This window comes from Somniosus microcephalus, chromosome 1 (genome assembly GCF_052327205.1).
Source record: "Somniosus microcephalus isolate GS21.2 chromosome 1, FLI_Smic_1.0, whole genome shotgun sequence".
NCBI lineage: Eukaryota > Metazoa > Chordata > Chondrichthyes > Squaliformes > Somniosidae > Somniosus > Somniosus microcephalus.
In genome coordinates this window covers 216,635,383-216,656,227 of record NC_140987.1, presented here as the reverse complement: position 1 = coordinate 216,656,227, position 20,845 = coordinate 216,635,383, and the positions used below count along the sequence as shown (strand labels likewise).

Below are 20,845 nucleotides of genomic sequence, written 5' to 3'. Positions count from 1 at the left end.
GAGTTTGGTTTGTAACCATATGTGTTGCATTCCTATATGCAAATAAGAAGTTATCCACCTTGTGCTGAAGTTTTATGTCTTCATTACCCATGGCCTTTATGGCCTTCTTGAAGGTCTGGACAAACCTTTCAGCCAATCCATTGGTGGCGGGATGGTATGGGGCGGACGTGTAGTGCTTTACCCCATTGTTCTTTAAGAACTTTCTGAATTCTTCGGACACAAATTGCGGTCCATTATCAGAACATATCTGTTCCGGCAGCCCATTCCTGGCAAATATGGTCCTTAATACTGTGATGGTTTTTTCCGTGGTGGTGGAGGACATCTTTATTACCTCCGGCCACTTGGCGTGTGCATCAACTGCGATTAAGAACATTGAGTCCATAAATGGACCAGCAAAGTCGATGTGCACCCTTTGCCAGGGAGATGAGGGCCACTCCCATGGATGTAGAGGGGCCTGTGGCGGAGCATTTTGGACCTTCTGGCATCCTAGGCAGCTCTTGGTCATGTCTTCGATGTCTCCATCGATACCTGGCCACCATACAAACGCCCGAGCTAGGTTCTTCATTTTCACTCCACCCAGATGCCCCTCGTGAAGCTCCTTTAGCACTTTATCCTGGAGTTTGGGTGGAATCACCACTCTGGATCCACACATCAAGGTTCCTCGGCACACTGACAGCTGTTCTCTTCTTTGCGAGAATGCTGGCAACAGTGGTTCGCCATGTGCTGGCCATCCCTTCATTGTTAAATCGTAGACCCATGAGAGAGTAGGGTCATTTCTGGTCTCCCTTTCAATGGCAGAATGTGTCACCGGTAGACATTCCACTATGGTAGAGTGGAATATCTCTACTGGGTCTACTGTAGGTGCCTCTTCTATCGTTGGCAACGGCAGGCGCGATAAACCGTCAGCATTCCCATGCTGTTTTGACCCTTTGTATTCAATGTTGTATTGGTGTGCCCCTAGAAAAAGGGACCACCTCTGTAGTCTTTGTGCCGTCATAATGGGGTCACCTTTCTTAGGGTTGAATATGGAGATGAGGGGTTGATGGTCAGTCAGCAAGGTAAATTTTTGTCCGTGTAGGTAATGGTTGAATTTCTTCACTCCCCATACCAGGCTGAGTGCTTCCCTGTCTATCTGGGAATAGTTACGCTCAGCTGAGTTCAATGAGTGTGACGCAAAAGCTATCGGCCGTTCCGAGCCATCAGGGAATCTATGGGACAATACCGCTCCTATGCCGTAAGGGGATGCATTGCACGCCAGTCTGATTGGTAGTGATGGGTTGTAATGAGCCAAAACTTTCTCGGATGTGATTAAGTCTTTACATTTATGGAAGGCACGTTTACAGTCTTCGTTCCATTTCCAAATCACTCCTGTGTGTAGAAGATCATTAAGAGGGTGTAGAATAGTTGATAAGTTCGGTAAAAATTTATGATAGTAATTTATTAATCCCAGGAATGACCTCAATTGTGAAACATTTTCAGGTGCTGGGGCTTTTATAACTGCTTCAATTTTCTCAGGTGACTTATGCAACCCTTCCTTATCATATTGTGGCCACATAATTAATATCTGATTTTGGAAAAATTCGCACTTGGGGCGATTTGCTCGTAGGCCCCGTTCTTTCAGCCTAGTGAGCACCTGCTCCAAATTGGCAAGGTGCTCGTTGTCGTTTTCTCCTGTTATAAGGATGTCGTCTAGGTAACACTGAGTCCCCGGAATCCCTTGCAGGACTTGCTCCATAGCTCTTTGCCAGATAGCTGGAGCTGATGCTACTCCAAAAACCAGTCGATTGTACTGGTACAGGCCTTTGTGTGTGTTTATTGTGAGAAGCCTTTTAGAGGTCTCCTCAACCTCCATCTGTAGATATGCCTGTGCCAAGTCAATTTTTGTGAAACGTTTTCCTCCGGATAGTGAGGCGAAAATATCTTCTATCCTCGGAAGAGGATACTGTACCGTGTGAAGGACCGGGTTTACAGTCACCTTAAAGTCCCCACAGATGAGAATTTTTCTCTGTTCCTCAGAGTTATTTTTCAATGCTTTTTTCATGACTGGAACGATGGGTGTTGCCCATTCGCTCCAATCTATTTTGGATAATACGCCTGCCTTTTCCAAATTCTCCAGCTCTGCCTCGACTGCCGGACGTATTGCGTATGGCACCGGTCTTGCCTTAAAATTTTTTGGAATTGCTGCATCTTCCACTTTTAGTGAGGCGGTGATGCCTTTCAAGGTTCCTAGTTTCTCTTGAAACACTTCTTTGGCGTTGGCCAAGATGTCTTTTAATCGTTCAGGTATGATGTCATCATTGTTTTTTTCCTTACTGGTCACCGTCAGTGCCTGAATGGAGTGCCAGTCTAAACGTATCTTCCTTATCCATTCACGTCCCAACAACGGTGGACCACCATCTTGTAGAATGTATAAATACAACTTTTGTATTTCTTTGCCGTTGTATACCACAGGCACCTTTATTTTTCCTTTGGGGTATACTTTCTGCCCCGTATATGTTTTTAAGATAATGGATGTGTTTTTTAGAGGTATATGCGAAAATAGCCTCTCGTAATCTCGTCGATTTATTACGGTTAGAGCTGATCCTGTATCTAGCTCCATTTTAACTGGGGACCCTGCTATTATGAGGGTAACCCAAATGGTCTGGTAATCTTCATTGGCAATTACATTATGTAATTTGAGAGAGCTTAGTCTCTTGTTCCCGGAGTCGCTATCGCTCTTCTGGTCTTTGGAGCTACTGTCCGTCATCATTTGTACCTTTCTGTGCTTTTCCTTATTGATTCTTTTCCCGTTAGTGGATTTTTTATTTTCAGATCGGCATACACGTGGAATGTGTCCCATCTTTCCGCATCGCCTGCATGCTTTTTCTTTGAACCAGCAATCCCTCTGGTCATGGTTGGATCTGCCGCAGCGATAACATCTCTCGAAACCCCGTGTCATTTCATGGGTGCCGAAGTCCTGTGGCCTTTGCTGTATCTTTGCCGCTCCTATTGCACTGAAAGCCTTGTCCAGTGTTAAATCTTTTCCAGAAGATACCTTTTTTTGTGTTTCTACACTTAGGGGATCGCAGATGAATTTGTCTTGCAGAGAATCTGCCAGTCCTGCCTCGAATTGGCAGTGTAGGGTATCAACAATCTCCTCAAAATTCTTGTCCATCGGTTCGGCTGGAGTGATTAAGTTGCGTAACAGCTTGTATGTTTCTGCGCCCATTAGATCCAGAAGCACTGAAGCTTTTTTTTTCCATCTTCTATTCCATTTGCGGTGCAAAACACCTCCACTCTTTCTACATATGTGGTCCAATCCTCTATGTTGTTATCAAAAACATCAATATTGCCAAAGTTAGGCTCTGTTTCGTTATTAAAAGCATCAATATTGCCAGAGTTAGGCATTTCAAATAAGATATGGCGCTTCCCGCGCTTTTTTTTTCTCTCTGTAGCAACGATATGGCGCTGCTACTGATAACAACGCTGTTTTACTGTGGTTTCCGTTTATTTACTGTTGGAGACTCGTTCCCGACGGAGGTCTAAACGCTGACCTGCTTGCCGCGCCGGCCGTCTCCCGAGTGCACCCTCCCAGTCCGTTATTGCTTGCCTCCGATTTCGCTGCCTGTCTCAGCTGTAGAGCCCGACGCTGGAGCCCCAGCCTGACGCCCAGGAAGGATTAGCGCAGTACCTGCCACCAGCTTGGCCAGCTGGTGAAACCACAGTTTCTATTACTTCCTTGAGTCTTCTGGATGCTGGAGGAATCGATGTCCTTGAGGTGCTGCCGAATTGCAGGCAAGTCCGTTTCCACTTCGTCGCCACTGTAGTGTCCGTGTGTAGATAAAGACACTGAAGACAGGAGTTGGTTCATAGGTATTTACTAAGCAAGTCTGGGGGGGGGGGGGGGGGTGTTCTAAAGGATATACACAATACACAGGCTTATATAGCCCAAGTGGCAATTACCGGCATTACGCACACCTGGGGCTCTTAAAGGCACATACACCACAATTCCTCCCCTTCTAGCTAACTAGTACATCATATTTTAAGTAATTATTAATTACATGTTATATGCAAAATAATATACATTGCTGTATTAATTAATTATAAGTTAGTCTCTCAGGAGGCTTCCTGACTCGGTCCGGATAACGCCTCGGGGGTGTAGTAGTTTCTGGTGGTGTAGTAGGTTCTTCTGGCAAGGCTGATTCGGCTTGAAGGCCAGTGTCGGGTTCATCGGGTTCCAGTATCACCGGATCGGAGGTAGATATGGGTATCTCTACTTCATCGTTAGATGTATAGCGTGGTGGCATAGGGGATGGCTTCTTTAACATGGTTAGGGTGGAAGCTGGAGAAGTGGAGCATCGTGAGGTTGTCCGTGGGCTTGCGGTAGAGTGAGGTGTCCGTCTTTGATGGAGATTCGTGTGTCCAAGAATGAAACAGATTCTGAGGAGTAGTCCATGGTGTGTTTGATGGTGGGATGGAACTTGTTGATGTTATCGTGTTGTCTTTTCAGTGATTCTTCGCCATGGGTCCATAGGAAGAAAATGTCGTCGATGTATCTGGTGTATAGCATTGGTTGGAGGTCCTGTGCAGCGAAGAAGTCTTGCTCGAACTTGTGCATGAAGATGTTGGCGTATTGGGGTGCGAATTTGGTCCCCATGGCTGTTCCGTGTGTTTGGGTAAAGAACTGGTTGTCGAAGGTGAAGACATTGTGGTCGAGGATGAAGCGGATGAGTTATAGGATGGCGTCTGGAGATTGGCTGTTGTTGGTGTGGAGTACTGAGGCTGTCGCAGCGATGCCGTCATCGTGGGGGATACTGGTGTAGAGTGCCGAGACGTCCATCGTGGCGAGGAGTGTTCCTGGTTCAACTGGTCCGTGGGTGCTGAGTTTCTGTGAGAAGTCTGTAGTGTCGCGACAGAAGCAGGGGGTTCCCTGTACAATGGTTTCAGGATGCCCTCAACGTATCCAGAGAGGTTCTCACACAGGGTTCCGTTGCCTGATACGATAGGACGGCCGGGTGTGTTGGCTTTGTGTATCTTTGGGAGGCAGTAGAAGTCTCCCACGTGGGGAGTACGTGGGATGAGAGCGCGTAGGATGCTTTGAAGGTCTGGATCGAAGGTCTTGATCGAAGGTCTTGATCAGTCTGTTGAGTTGGCGGGTGTGTTCTTTGGTCGGATCTGCGGGTAACTGTCTGTAGTGTTCCTGGTTGTCCAATTGTCGGTATGCTTCTTTGCAATAGTCCGTTCTGTTCTGTATGACGATGGCTCCTCCTTTGTCTGCTGGTTTGATGACGATGTTGCGGTTGGTCTTGAGAGCGTGGATGGCGTTGCGCTGTGCTCGGGTGACATTCTGGACTGTCTCGAGTGCGGCTGATGAATCTGGCGTTGATGCATCTCCTGACAGCTTGAGCATACATGTTAAGCTTAGGGCAGCGACCATCCGGAGGGGTCCAATTTGACTCTTTCTTCTTCGGTTGCTGCACTGCAGATCCCTCTGTCTGCTGTTCTGGATCATTGATTGTCTCATTGGGTTCGCTGCTGACATCTTGGGATTTGTGGAAGAATTCTCGGAGCCTCATTCTCCTGATGAATTCCTGTGTCTGCCACGAGACCGACGGGGTCCATTTTGGTGGTGGGGCAGAAATTGAGCCCTCGGCTGAGAACTTCAATTTCGTCTGGTTGAAGGGTGTGGTCGGACAGGTTGACGACGGACTTCCCTGTGGTTTCAACCGTGGTACCGGGGGAGGCTTGGTTGCTGCTGCTGGTGATGCAGAGTTTCTCAAGCTTCCTGTTCTTGGTGTGCATGTAGGCAGCGTAGTTCCGTTGCCTCGTCTGTTTGGCGGTGTCTCGAAGCTGGTCTGCTGTGTCCTGAGCACAGACTGAGAACATGGACTCCATCTCGGTTTCGAGGTTGCGGCGTCTGCTGTAGAGCTGGTGTACGAGATGGTTGAGGAGCGTGCGAGAGGTACGACGGCAGAGTCTCTTCTCTCAGCGTAGTCTGTGTTGTAGGTCGACTTGAGTGGGTTCGTGATCTGTAGTCCTTTCGGGATCTTGTCTGCTTTCTTGCATCTCTGTAGGAACTTGATGTGTGTGTCGATATGCGCGATCTTCTTGGAGATCCTCTCCACTTTGAGCTGGCAGTTTGTGGTGTCGATAGTAGCCATGGTGTGGAGATGCCGGAGTTGGACTGGGGTGGACAAATGTAAGAAGTCACACAACACCAGGTTATAGTCCAACAGCTTTATTTGAAGTCACAAGCTTTCAGAGCGCTGCTCCTTCGTCAGGTGATTAGAGGTCTGAGCAGACAGTGAGGCCAAGAATATTAATAGAGGAACGTGGACTAAGGAGGGATCCAAAAAGGTGGCAGATGTAACTAGATTTGAAAGGAAAATGGAGAAGTTGTCTTTGAAGAACTGAAACAATTGCATGATGTGTCAGTGAGTATCCAGTGACTTTAGCCACACAGACCAGGAGGTCATCATAATGGTTGAAGGATCTTTATCCAGATCATTGCGATTAGAGCTGGAGAAGTGATTCAAGGTGAACTTTCTCTTTAGCTCTTATAGCGAGTAACTGTACCACCAAGCTGCAAGCAGCATGAAAAAGGAGGATTCACAGAAATTACACAAGTGCTTTTTCAAGGAGCCAGAAGTGCCAGAGAGGCGAGATGTCAAAATTGATGCTAATTTTTGAAAACAATGCATTTAGCAACATTAATGAAGGATTTACAGAAATTACAGGCAGAAATTTTAAACGCAAGTAGAGCAAGAGGTCAGGTGCAAGAGGCAGAATTTTTAGGATAGAATGAGGGGCATGATTGAAACGAGATGTACTAATCAGATCTGTCAGAGGGGAAGGAGATGGTATAAAATTTCCATGCCAGCTAGAAATCAATCAATTCACTGGCACAAATAGAAGTGTCAGAAGGGTGAAAGTAGCAGCTGAACTTGGGAATAATAGCAAAGAATTCTCGACCATTTCAGTTGGCAGACTTCTAGTGCCCAACAAAATTGGTTAACAGAGTGTAACCTGCCACAGGATATTCTCTGAGTGATTGATTTGAAACAGTAGCTGGAAAAGCCCAGTTGTAAAAAAAAAAAAGACGAAGTGCAAATTGGACTGGAAGTGAGGATAACGTTAGATTAATTGAAATATCCCGAGGGGTACAGGAAGATTAAGCAATGAGTTATTCAAAGGTTATTTATGATAGCAAAGGAAATCGGCATTCACACCGGTCTGATCAGTAGAAGCTATTGCTGATAGTTAAGTCAAGTTAGTAAGAATGGTGATTTCAGAGGGGAAGTTAGATTTAATCTTGCATGACAAGAAGTTGAAAGTCCTACAGTATCAAGGTTAGGAGAGTAATGGAGATAACCGATGAATTTAGCGAGAAGGGCAAGCTATTTTTAACTAGAAGAGATTGAAGTCGGATATCAAAAGGAACGAAGGTAATCAGCAGGGGCATTAGAGCATGCACCTTTGCACTGCAGGCTGCATTGAAACGTGTAAGAGAAATTGGGAGTGGCAGGAGTCAGAAAGAAGGAAATCCTGAGTTTGAGAGAGAAAGTGAGGGTGGGGAAACTAGAGATACAAATGATCAAGATTTGAGGATACAAATGTTGCATAAGAGCAGAATAAAAGGAAGAGGAATCAGCAGATATGGAAGGTATAATTTTCAGTGTCAGATGCTGCGCTACGTGTTGAATTTTTAGGTTGCGCTTTCAGATTGGTTATGATGCCAATAGACTAGAAAAAGCAACTAGCTGTGTCACGGAGCTGCATTTGATAACGACATTCTCAATGGTAGCAGTTCTTCTAAACCCTTGGGCAGGGGATAGAACAGTAAGGAAAAAACTGGACCAAGAGCTAACAAACCAAAGTGGCAGGGAGAAGGCGAGAGGAAAATAAAAAAATCAACAGCATTGTAATACGAGCAAGACAGAAAGCGAGTGATGTTGTAAAAACAAAATTCAAGGGGTCCAACTACCACCCTGGGACACAAACATCAGCATCTCAGCCGATTCAAAAATTTGTACATCATTTCAACAAGACCTACCAAAAGCATAAACATTCTTCTGAATTAAATACACACACTAAATCTTTACACACCTCAAGTAAAGGAAAAAGGTCTTTGTCTTCATCCTTCAACATGTTCCATTTCTGAATGAGAGGAGGCATCAACATCTGAATGTACTCCTTGTGAGAGAAGAGGGTTAATTTTACTGCTCTAATGAAATATTGTAAATCAGTTGACATGAAAAATATCTCAAATGAACTTAGAAATACGGCCAGAACTACAACAAAAAATTAGCATTAAATAATGATCACAAAAACCTTCCATACTTGGAACAATTATGGCCAAGATTTTGTGAGGCTATCAGCATTCATAATTTTTAAAGAGTAAATCGGACAGCAACTACACATGCGCAGTTAAACACGGAAATTGGGAAGTTTCTGTCCGAGTTGCCCTGCTGCTCCAGAAACTTTGCTATAACAGTATCTCGCTGAGAGACTTGGCATTCAAATACATGGAAAGGCGTGATACCCACGAAACACGTCAGATAAAGTTAGGGGTTGTCCATTCAAGTGCAAGTGAATTTTTAATGGTGTGCTAAGTCTTAATTACTGCCAAACCTCTCTGGCACTGAAAATTTACTTTTACAAGTGTGGAGTCTCATTCCTTCAGATTTCAATTATTGATGGAGATTTTTTTTTTAATCTCGCTCTCTTAATCCCATCTTTCTTTCCCTCTCTTTATTTCACTTTCTGTACATGATTTGACATTGAATTAACTATTCGAACTTACACTTCCCGGTTCAGACTTTGCGTATCTCAGTAAGGATTCTTCAATGATTGATTAAGAAGATACACAGTTGCTTGACCTGGTTAAGGGAGATACACAGTTGCTTGACCTGGTTAAGGGAGATACACAGTTGCTTGACCTGGTTAAGGGAGATACACAGTTGCTTGACCTGGTTAAGGGAGATACACAGTTGCTTGACCTGGTTAAGGGAGATACAGTTGCTTGACCTGGTTAAGGGAGATACACAGTTGCTTGACCTGGTTAAGGGAGATACACAGTTGCTTGACCTGTTCACAGGTCCCAGATCCCCTGTAGAGGACGCCACGCAGTTTTGGATTTCTAATCACTGCAAGTTCCAGTGCAAAAGCACATAGAAAGTCTGTGGGCAAGTGCAAGTGTAATGAACGCTAGCACCGTTCGTTCGCCGCTGACAACAAAATCCGGGCCATTGTTCTGAAGTAAAGTTGGCTATAGTTTATTTGGCTCACCAGAAGAGATCAAATTTTCTGTAAATTCCCTATATACAGGTAGACTATCCTTTATCCGAAAACCTTGGGACCAGCTGTGTTTCGGTTTTCGGATTTCAGAAGGTTTTCTGACAACACTGTTGCTTAGCAACAGCTTGTAAACACTCGGGCCCTGCCTTGGAAGCGTCTCTGAAGCTGTTGCTAAGCTACAGAGACTCTTTCCACAGCCTGACTGTTTAAAAAAATGCTAGGAGAAGAAAAAAATGCTAGGGGAAGAAAGAAAACCTAACAAAACGGCTGCTGATTTCTGCCGTTAGATCGAGGTTTCCGGCTCCCCCTGCTCCGTATCTGAATTCCTTGACTTAGCGGGGGTCTGGGGCTCGACTGCTGCTGCCAGTTGTGGGAAAGCCGGATATTGGCTGACTCCTACACTAAGCTGGCCCGCAAATCAGGTCGGGGAGGGGGGGGGGCAGAAAAGACTATCAGACGGGCCGCTGCAGCTATCGGACGGGCCGCTGTATTGTTGGGTTCACTCTCCCGGTACCTCCTTCACACTGCCCGGCTCGGCCTGCAATCTCCTACCCAGGAGGGAACTCTGTGATCCTCTGCCCTGCTCACAGGTAAAGGCAGAGCACCTGGACGCTCCTGTCATGTTTGGCGCCACTCGGGTCATGTCGTGCGCACGACTTACGCTCCACGAAAAAACTTTCGGTTTTTAGGTTTTCGGAAGTGCGGATAAAGGATAGTCTACCTGTATTACATATTTAGAATGGTTTTGATAATTTGCATGCTAATACTAGCTACCTTCTTGGGGTAAGAATTCCTTTGGTTGTTCTGTGTAGGGATATGGCAAATGTGTTTGTATTACAAGAGAAATCGTAAAGCCACTCAAAAACATTCTTACTCCCATATTGGGAATTGGCGTTATTAGCATAGCACTTTGGTGGAAAGTTAAAATTGACCAATTGCAGACCAAAAGAATTCAAGCCTAACTGAATAGATTAACGAGATGAAACTGGTGAAAGAAATTATAACCTACAGAAGAGAGCAAGAAGAAACAGGGAGGATGGTGGGAAAGAGAACGAAATGAGAGAAATTTGGATTTTTCCAAACTTGGAATTATGACCAAATATTACAGTAAAGGAAACTTTTCTGTAAATCTGGTCTCTGCTACACTTAAACCAAAAATGGTAAAATGTGTTCCATTACCCAGAATCAGAAATAGAAATTTTGTTATTTAAAAAGCAAGAGTCAGAGGTAGGAATATTGGGCAGTAAACCATTGATTGTAAGGGACGCAGGATCTGTGTACAGATGAAATTGCGAGAATGTCTAGAGTAAACGCAAAATTTGTAACACATGGCCAATAAATGCACGTCAGGAGTTTAAAATTTATTTAAGCAGATAAACAGTCTTGTAGAAGACCTTCAGATTAAAATTTGGATTTTGAAAATAACTACCTAATGTACCATATCACAGTGCTTGAACGTTTCAACTTGAAGCAAATGGCTAGCTCAAATGAATCATGCATGTAATTTTTAAATAGAATTTACAGCACAGAAACAGGCCATTCAGTCCAACTGGTCCATACTGCTGATAATGCTCCACACAAACCTCCTCCCACCCCTCTTCATCTAACCTCATTAGTATAATCTTCTATTCCTTCGTCTCACATATGTATATCTAACTTCCCCTTAAATATTCGCCTCAACTACTCCTTGTGGTAGCAAGTTCCATATACTAACCAACCATTCACTAGGTAAAGAATTCCCTATTGGATTTATTGGTGACCATCTTATATTTATGGCCCCTAGTTTTGGACTCCCCCACAAGTGGAAACATCATCTCTATGTCTACCAAATCAAACCCTTTCATAATCTTAAATACCTCTATCAGGTCACCCCATCAGTCTTCTCTATTCTATAGAAAAGAGCCCCAGTGTGTTCAGTCTTTGCTGACCTCAGTTCTAATAATTTAAGATTATTGATCATGCTGCAGCATTTTCTTTCTCACCTGTTTATTTAAATGGTGCCCTACTGAGTCAGCAAGGGTTCCAATAGCATCATACAGAATTAGAAGATTCTTATGCTGATATTTATTAAAAGCAAAGACAAGTGTATCGAGTATGTAACCAAGGTATGGCACCAACTCCGTGCAAGCCTCTTCCTCTAAGGTAGCAAAAGCACTGAAAAGCAAATAAAAAAATGTTGCACTATTAAAAGTCTGTATTTTTGACTTAAATGTACTTAATTTTTTTGTACATAGACTACAAAGTCAGGATACTTTTAGCCACACTGAAGCTAATTTTTCCAATTTGCTTAGGTTGTGTGTCAAAATATAGGAATTGCATCGTAAATGTATATTATCAATAACTTAAATTTATAAAAGCCCACATTTTACAAAAGAGTTCATGTTAATCAGAACTAAGACACATTAAATCAGAAAGTACTTTTCTCTACATATCAAATACTGTAGCATTGCCCCTTCAAATAAGTCACTTATTTGCCTTGTATGCCTCTTGGATTGTTTTGTTCTCAATTTACTTCAACTCTCAAGCCCTTTGCAGATAGGCAGCACATCTTACTATGGACATCTTTGTTACCACCAACAGCAGCAAAAGGGGTAGGATCTGGAGTAAGGGCTTCAGAACATTGTTTTCTTGTAATCACCATGCAAAATCCAGAGCAGAGGCCTATTGTATCCTTAATAACAACAGAAAATGCTGGAAAAACTCAGCAGGTCAGGCAACATCCGTGGAGAGAAATTTGAGTTGACGTTTCGGGTTGGACCCTTCTTCAAAACTGGAAAGAAAAGAAACTAGATCGGAGGCAGGGCTGCGATCGGACAAAAGAATAAAAGAAACGAAAGAAGTAAAAGAGATTAGAAGCTAGACGAGATGGTAATAGGCTGGGATTAGGTGTAAAGTGTACTGGCAGGGCAAAAGATAGCTGCCAGGTGTGAGAGAGAAACAAAAGGAAAGGGGGGGGGGGGGGGGGGGGGGAGAAAGGAGTGGAACAATTACAAGAGAAAATGAAATGGGGGCCGAGCTTATGATCTGAAATTGTTGAACTCGATATTGAGTCCGGAAGGCTGCAGACTGCCTAAATCGGAAGATGAGGTGCTGTTCCTCGAGTTTACGCTGAGCAACCGAGGATTCCCCTCTACTGTGGTTGACACTGCCCTCGACCGTGTCAGTTCTATCTCCCGCACTTCTGCCCTCACCCCTGCCCCTCCCTCCCGGAACCACGATAGGGTTCCCCTTGTCCTCACCTTTCACCCCACCAGCCTCCACATTCAACGGATCATCCTCCGGCATTTCCGCTACCTCCAAAGTGATCCCACCACCAAACGTATCTTCCCCTCCCCTCCCCTTTCAGCATTCCGCAGGGACCGCTCCCTCCGAGACACCCTAGTCCACTCCTCTATCACCCCAAACAGCCCTTCCTCTTCACCCGGCACCCTCCCGTGCAAGCGGAGGAGATGTAACACCTGCCCCTATACCTCCCCCCCTTCCCACTGTCCAGGGCCCCAAACACCCCTTCCAGGTGAAACAGCGATTTACTTGTACTTCTCGCAATCTAGTATACTGTATTCACTGCTCACGATGCGGTCTCCTCTACATTGGGGAGACCAAACGCAGATTGGGTGACCGCTTTGCGGAACACCTCCGTTCAGTCCGTAAGGGTGACCCCGAGCTTCCGGTCGCCTGTCATTTTAATTCACCGCTCCATTCCCACTCGGACCTCACCGTCCTTGGCCTCTTGTATTGTTCCACGGAAGCTCAGCGTAAACTCGAGGAACAGCACCTCATCTTCCGATTAGGCAGTCTGCAGCCTTCCGGACTCAATATCGAGTTCAACAATTTCAGATCATAAGCTCGGCCCCCATTTCATTTTCTCTTGTAATTGTTCCACTCCTTTCTTCCCCCCCCCCCCCCCTTTCCTTTTGTTTCTCTCTCACACCTGGCAGCTATCTTTTGCCCTGCCAGTACACTTTACACCTAATCCCAGCCTATTACCATCTCGTCTAGCTTCTAATCTCTTTTACTTCTTTCGTTTCTTTTATTCTTTTGTCCGATCGCAGCCCTGCCTTCGATCTAGTTTCTTTTCTTTCCAGTTTTGAAGAAGGGTCCAACCCGAAACGTCAACTCAAATTTCTCTCCACGGATGTTGCCTGACCTGCTGAGTTTTTCCAGCATTTTCTGTTGTTATTTCGGATTTCCAACATCTGCAGTATTTTGCTATCGTCCTATTGTATCCTTAGTGGCTGAGACAGGGTGCTCCATGGGAGATCACTGGCTGAGCAGATTCAGCTGAAATAACAGCTGGGAATTACAATGATGGCTGTTATCATCATGGAAAATATCCTTAGCAGTAGAATCCATTATCCTGCCTTCAGAAAGACATCTTTGAGTGAAGTGAACCTGTCTAGAGACAAACATTTTTTGGGTAGTTCTGGATAACACCACTAGATTTTGTGTGGAATCTAGATGAGACTAATTTCAATTGATTATGAAGCCTACCCCTGAACTGCAGAGCACCTGCCGCATGGCCATATGACTAAATACCAGACAAGAGGCTCTAATAAGTCAATATAGTCTAGTCTGTTCATTCAAATTTGTATTTTTGTTTGAAAAAAATGAAAACATCCAAGGGTTAAGATCGGAAACGCACTACCTGAAAGGGTGGTGGAATTAGATTCCATAGGAACCTTTAAAAGACAGTTGAACATGTACAAGAGGGCTAATTTGCAGGGTTATGGGGACAAAGCTAGGGTGTGGGACTTAATTGGATAGTTCTTTCAAAAAGTCGGCACAGACACGAGGGGCCGAATGGCCTCCTCCTGTGCTGTAAGAATCTATGATTCGAATTAAACAACTTCAATGAAACAAACACTATAGCAACAACAAACACTACCATAAAGCATCAAGGCGACTACTGAAATTCACCCGAGAGCTGCACAATGCAAAGTTCAATCATTTCACAAAATACTGGCAGCGCATTTGTCCACAAGGTATTTAGCGCAGAGGAAAGCTCCATCAGACATCTGCCTTAGTTACCAGCCGCTTCCTCAAAAAATTCACTGAATTGGAACGCAATGACAGTGGAGGGTGCTGGTACTTCTACCTTCATCTGTTGGCTAGATCCACTCGCTTGACCCTTTCACACACTCCTACTAGCAGCAGCATTCTCTCACTGCATCAACACCCACATCAATCAGTAATCCAGAAATCAGGACTTTCTCATCAACACAGACAATGGATTCAAACCTCATGTCTTATGGCAGCTACAAGAGAACACAGAGATTCACTGCTTCAGAGTCAACTATTAGCACCCGTGTGGGATCCTCAACAGTGTCAAATGCAGCTGCTTCCCCTGCTGATACATTTACAGGACTAACTAGTTAACAGATTCTGCTTTAAAACAATGGTCAATTGTCAGGGTAACATAGCCTATTCTCAAAGAGCACCAGTTATGCACACCTTTTGTTTTTTTGTTGTTTCTGTAGTTTGAGAGATAGAATATAAAAACAAAATACAGAGGGTGGGGCTCTGTGGAATTCCCAATCACTAGCAGCTCTTCTCTCATACCACCCCCCCACCCCATCATGCTAGCACAAACCACAATGGCAATTCACTGTTGCGCAGTTTCTTATTTTAAAAAGCTAGTTTTCTGCTTGGGTACAATTTGTAAAAAGGGCAGGAAAAGATGCCCTCAAGTTTATAATGAGAATTTTATCAGGCACCCAGTGTCAATGTTTTCTATGGGAACATCGCGTGCCTCCCCAAGTGTGGAACTGCACTTGATCACATGGTGGTTTCTGAATCAGTTAATCCATGGTGCAGAGACAGGATCGGTTCCAAATTCTTTGAAGAATTGTTGCTGTCATTCACCAGTGTCAATATAGGGCTGGATTTTCCGATCCCCACGGGTGCGTACGCGCTCGCACAAGTATAAGAACATAAGAACATAAGTAGTAGGAGCAGGAGTAGGCCATACGGCCCCTTGGGCCTGCTCCGCCATTCAATAGGATCATGGCTGATCCGAATCTACACCCACGTCCACTTCCCTGCCCTCTCCCCGTAACCCCTAATTCCCTTATCTGCTAGGAAACTGTCTATCTCCGTTTTAAATTTATTTAATGTTGCAGCTTCCACAGCTCTCTGAGGTAGCAAATTCCATAGATTTACTACCCTCTGAGTGAAGAAGTTTCTCATCTCAGTTTTGAAATGGTAGCCCCTTATTCTAAGATTATGCCCCCTAGTTCTAGTCTCACCCATCAGTGGAAACATCCTCACCGCATCCACCCGATCAAGCCCCCTCACAATCTTATATGTTTCGATAAGATCGCCTCTCATTCTTCTGAACTCCAATGAGTAGAGGCCCAACCTACTCAACCTTTGTTCATACGTCAACCCCCTCATCTCCGGAATCAACCGAGTGAAGTGCATGTGCTGAAACCCGGCACTTGCGATCATCAAGAATTCTCTTGACAGATCATCCGCACGCCCAAGAAAAGTGCCTCTGTGGGTGGAGTTGCACTTTTTGCACAATTTCCACCCGCTGAAAGCCTGTCAAATTCTTACACCTGGTAAAAGCAGGCGTAGGGCCCACTTTTAATAGCATAAGAGTTTTAAAAAATAAAATTTGATCACTAATTTATAAATTAAAAACTCTTTAAAAAGTTTATTTTTCACCCCGTAAAAACATTTATTTTTTTCAAAAAATTTAATTTGTTTAATATATTTAATTAAATGGCATTTTAATTAATTTTAAATATGTAATTATTTTTTTTTTTAATGTTTTAGTGGGTTTTTAAATGTGATCCCCATTCATACTTTTGACAGTCCTGTCTGTACGGAACTGTCAAAAAGGATGATGGGGGGATTCCCTTCTTCTATTGATTCGCCTGGCCCATGTGATCCCAGGGGCGATGCCCCTGGAATAGCTGGGCCTCTGCGCATTTCGAAGAGGCGAGGCCCACGATCGCAAGCCTCGGGATCTACGGAACCAGTAGGTAAGTTCGTAGATTTTTCTCCAAACGGAGGCATCCGCCCGCAGGAAGCCTCAGGTTGGAAATTCATGGCCATATTATTTAGATGTACATATCAAAGCACCCTTCTAGTTAAAACAAAAAGGTTCACAAACTGCTGGCTTGACAGCATTTCTACCAGTATCGATATTTATCTTAATCTTTTGTACTGAATATCATGGGGTATGTCTGATCATAATCCTAACATCTGAAATTAAAATACACAAATTAGATGTTGAAATACTAAATCTGTAGCAATGGAATAAAATGAACTAATTAAACTGATTCCCAGTTTAAGACATAGGCATGTAAAGACTGTTGCTGGAGTGTCCTTAATCCTTGCATTTTCATAAGTAAGTTGATGGTTCCAAAGGACTTTGCAACCAAACATTGCATAGTGAAACAAGAAATAGTGCTCTTGGAAAATCAATTAGTTGAGACAATATGGATACATTAAACTTTTACAATATGAATACATTAAACATTTACAACTGACCAAGTATTCATTTGTTATGTCTCAGACTTCTGAACGTTGCCGAAATCTACATACTTATCATTTGCACAACAGTATTATTAGGATATAAAACCTACAAAGCCATCCAAAAAATTTGTAATGACATCCCAAAATGTTATCCAGTAACAAACCTGCAGGCAGCCTCTTGCACTCTTTTATTGCTGTCCAAGATACGCTTCAGCAGTTCAGTCATTAATGGCTTCAAATAGGTATCTGGGGGCTGACTTACTACCCAATGTGCATAGCGGCTGAGTGTCCAACAGGTTATAGAACGCACAAGAGCTTTCTTGTCAGAGAGGCACTGAATAAGGTGAGGGATAAGCTCTGGCAGGTAAGGGATCATACCCTGCATACAGCCTATAAAACAAAGTTAAATATATAAAACTTTTGGTAAATCAACTCAAGACTGCTCTACAGAAAAATGTGTAGTACACAAGTATCAAAAAAAATTCTGAACATTTCTAGTATTCTCTTTCCAACATGCAAACAACTTGTAACCTTCCCAGGCCTTACACACTATTAACTATGCAGCATCATGTATGTTATTGTTCCTCTGTGGAGCAATAGCTTAACCTTCACTCAGCAACTCCCCTAGCTCAGAGGACATCAAGAATTGCAGCAAAAAATCTGTAGTCATATCCACCAACCTCTCGATTTTAAGCAAAATAATTTGTACCACTTTCTAATTTTAAACATTCAAGAGTTAAATGCACATTTCTTGTAGCAAGATGTTATAATTATAATTTGATTAAACATTAATTATGTCAAGACAAAGGGGTTATCCTCAAAGTTAATTGCAATACAGTTACTGAAAGAGATGCTTGTAAGCCAAGTTACAGCTAACGAGTAACAAACATAATATAACATTTTACATTCCTATTGCCTCCATTATGATTCCTTACGCTACACGTCACATCCAAGGCAGATGACCTACATACCAATGTTAAACTGATAATATGTTGGGGATACAATTTTTTGACAAGATTTCAAGGTAACTCGCCCACTAATTTCTTCTCATTCATGGAAAGGCACTACAATTCAACTTAAAATGCATGTCTCACACTTACAAGGATCAGTTGAGAATCTAAAACACCACCTTTGTCGTAACTTTTTTTTTTTTTTTTTGAGTATAAATGAGCTTCCACTGAACACAAGCTTATGCCCTCTAGAAATTAAGTTTCTGCATATCAAATTAGGAGATTCAAAGTTTACACCTTGTGGAATGGGAATTTTTTTTTATTTTAACAAACGTGTCATTTAATTTTTCCAGTACTCAATCTTCCACCAACCTTCGGCAATAGCTCCAAGCACCAGAATTCCAGACTCCTTCACCACCCAATCTGGGTGAAATAGCAGCTCCTTCAGCAGTGGCAGAATGTGTGGCAACAATTCATCCCGGAAAACATTAGCTAGCACATCCAATGCAGCAGCAGAACACTTTCCTAAAGAATACAATATATTGATGTTACATTTCCCTTAAATACATTCTCTTGTATGTTCTTATAAGTTTAAGATCCTCCGAGTGGATATTAACTTAATTGGACAAAAAACAATTGTGGCCACATTATCTGGGTCTTTAAAATCTTGAAAAGCAGTTATTTAAACCAGAATGAAGGACAAACAAAAAATTAACAAGACCAAGATCAGAGGAATTTCCTCATTTTCCCCCACCTCTAGAGTAGCAATAATTCAAATAGACTGTCAGGGAAAAGTAGTTAATGCTATTATCCATCCCTTCCAGAACAAACATGTTTTTATTTTATTTGCTTTCAGGATGTGGGCATTGCGGTCATGGTGCTATTGTCCATCCTTTGCTGTATTGAAATGGTGGTGGGCCTCTGACAGAGAAAAAAAATAGAAAAATAGAGAGATTCCATTCATTAGAAGGGAGGCTTGGGAGTATTATGCAACATTACTGAGATTTGATACCTTCTGATATAACTGTGATTTTCATTAGGCACCCATTTAATCCACAAACTATTATTTCATCTGACATAGCCTTTTTGTAATAGAGTTAGTATTTTGATTCAGACAATATTACATCAAACTTAATAGTTCATAGAGCATCCATTTTTTCCATTATTCCCAAAACTTTGTACAGCTGTTTTCTACAATAGTGATGCACTGCAATAAAAGTACTGATTTTACTTCTCAGTAAATGTTGTGTCAGACAAAAACAGACATAAGTGCAAACCCAAATACTAGTTCATGGCAAATGTTGCTCCACAGTTAAGTACAAGCAATGTGTTTTTGAGCCATATAGATTGCATCAATTCCATCCTTTTTAAAACACTACATCTACAGAATAAAACAGATGCACTATGCTGATGGAGGTTGAGGGGGTTCTCAGTGTTACAGCATTATGATCAGTTTACCTGCAATGTTAACTATCTGCTCAGAATCATAATACTGCACCATCCCCACCACTCCTTGCCAACCATTTGCTAAAACAAATGAATATACTGTACATCATTCCTTATATTGCGTGCCTACATTAACATTTGTCTTGGACATAATCCTAAAAGAATTTTATTTAAACCAGAATAGAATTTAATATTGGTCAATAAGGTATGCGGAATGGAAAAAAAATCAAATTAATAAGCAGCATTCTCATTTAAACATACTTAAATTCCAATCAGAAATAGTATCATCATCATCAAGATCATCATCCTCCTCCTCCTCTTCACCAATTCCATCCTCTTCATGCTGCTGAGCAACGGTTCGAGAGCGGTGAAAGCGAGGTTTAATATCCTGCTCATTGTCAGGAACAGCTTCATCTTCCTCAACATCGCCCTGAAAAAGAAAGTTTAGTAGTTAATTGATATTTATTTTTTAACCTTAAGATAACTTCACTCTCATATGACATAGCATATAGACTGCTAGTAAATTAACTACAATCTACTTCAAAAATTACAGTTTACACTTTGGAGAAATAAAACTCAGACATAAACAATTTAACTCACCTTAAGAAGAATAATATCAATTTCTGAATATTTCATTCCATTCACAAGGACAGGTATTAACCTGAAATTAACAAATTTGCTCAAGTCAAATTTTGTTTGATTATATGCAGAGTTCAGCATGATTAAGTATTTTCTTCAAGTATTCATTGTAACAGATACTAAATTGCTATCAATTTTATAGCATACACAATATCAAACAATTTTGAAATCTGTGTAGAAGTACTAGATAAGTTAGTTATCTAAGATGAAAAAAACCTCTGTGCTGATCAGTGACCTTGCAGAGCCAGTTCCCAATACTAGTGGCATTACAGGAGTTTGCTCCCATGAATATTATGTTTTTAAGGTCAGAAAAGTACAAGAAATAGGAGGAGTAGGCCATAAGGCACATCGAGCCTGCTCCGCCATTCAATAAGATCATGGCTGATCTTCGACCTCAACTCCACTCTCCCACCCGGTCCCCATATCCCTCAAGAGTCCAAAAATCTAATCGATCTCAGCCTTGAACATACTCAACGGCTGAGCTTCCACAGCCCTCTGGGGTAGAGAATTCCAAAGAATCACAATCCTGAGTGAAGAAATTTCTCCTCAGCTCAATCCTAAATGGCCGACCCCTTATCCTGAGACTATGCCCCCTCAGCCTCTCCGCATCTACCCGGTCAAGCCCCCTCAGAATCTTATGCTTCAATGAGATCATCTCAGTCTTCTAAACTCCAGAGACTAGGCCCATTCTACTCAATCTCTCCTCACAGGACAACCCTCTCATTCCAGGAATCAATCTAGTGAACCTTTGTTGCACCCCCTCTAAGGCAAGTATGTCCTTCCCTAGGTAGAGACAAAAGCTTTACACAGTACTCCAGGTGTGGTCTCACCAAAGCCCTGTACAATGGCAGCAAGACTGTCTTACTCTTGTACTGCAACCCCTTGCAATAAAAGGCCAACATATTATAGCTGCCTTCCTAATTGCTTCCTGAACCTGCATATTAACTTTGTGTTTCCTATACGAGGACACCTAAATCCCTATGAACACCAACATTTAATAGTTTCTCACCATTTAAAAACATTCTGTTTTTCTATTCTTCCTACCAAAGTGA

At 42.7% G+C, this 20,845-nt stretch overlaps 1 protein-coding gene across 2 annotated transcripts in view; it reads right to left on the bottom strand.

The window, feature by feature from the left end:
* tnpo1 (transportin 1) overlaps positions 1–20,845 on the bottom strand; it is a 155,766-nt gene that overhangs the window by 55,297 nt on the left and 79,624 nt on the right. For both annotated transcript variants that reach the window (XR_015078660.1, XM_085990105.1), the window contains exons 10-15: positions 19,755–19,815; positions 19,416–19,584; positions 18,081–18,233; positions 16,923–17,148; positions 11,259–11,430; positions 8,086–8,172 (exon numbers count right to left, since the gene is read on the bottom strand). Coding sequence is in view for 1 of the 2 variants with exons in the window: in XM_085990105.1 (XP_085846231.1) it covers positions 8,086–8,172; positions 11,259–11,430; positions 16,923–17,148; positions 18,081–18,233; positions 19,416–19,584; positions 19,755–19,815 (868 nt within the window). In the remaining variant the exon portion in view is untranslated. The remainder of the gene's footprint in view (positions 1–8,085; positions 8,173–11,258; positions 11,431–16,922; positions 17,149–18,080; positions 18,234–19,415; positions 19,585–19,754; positions 19,816–20,845) is intronic.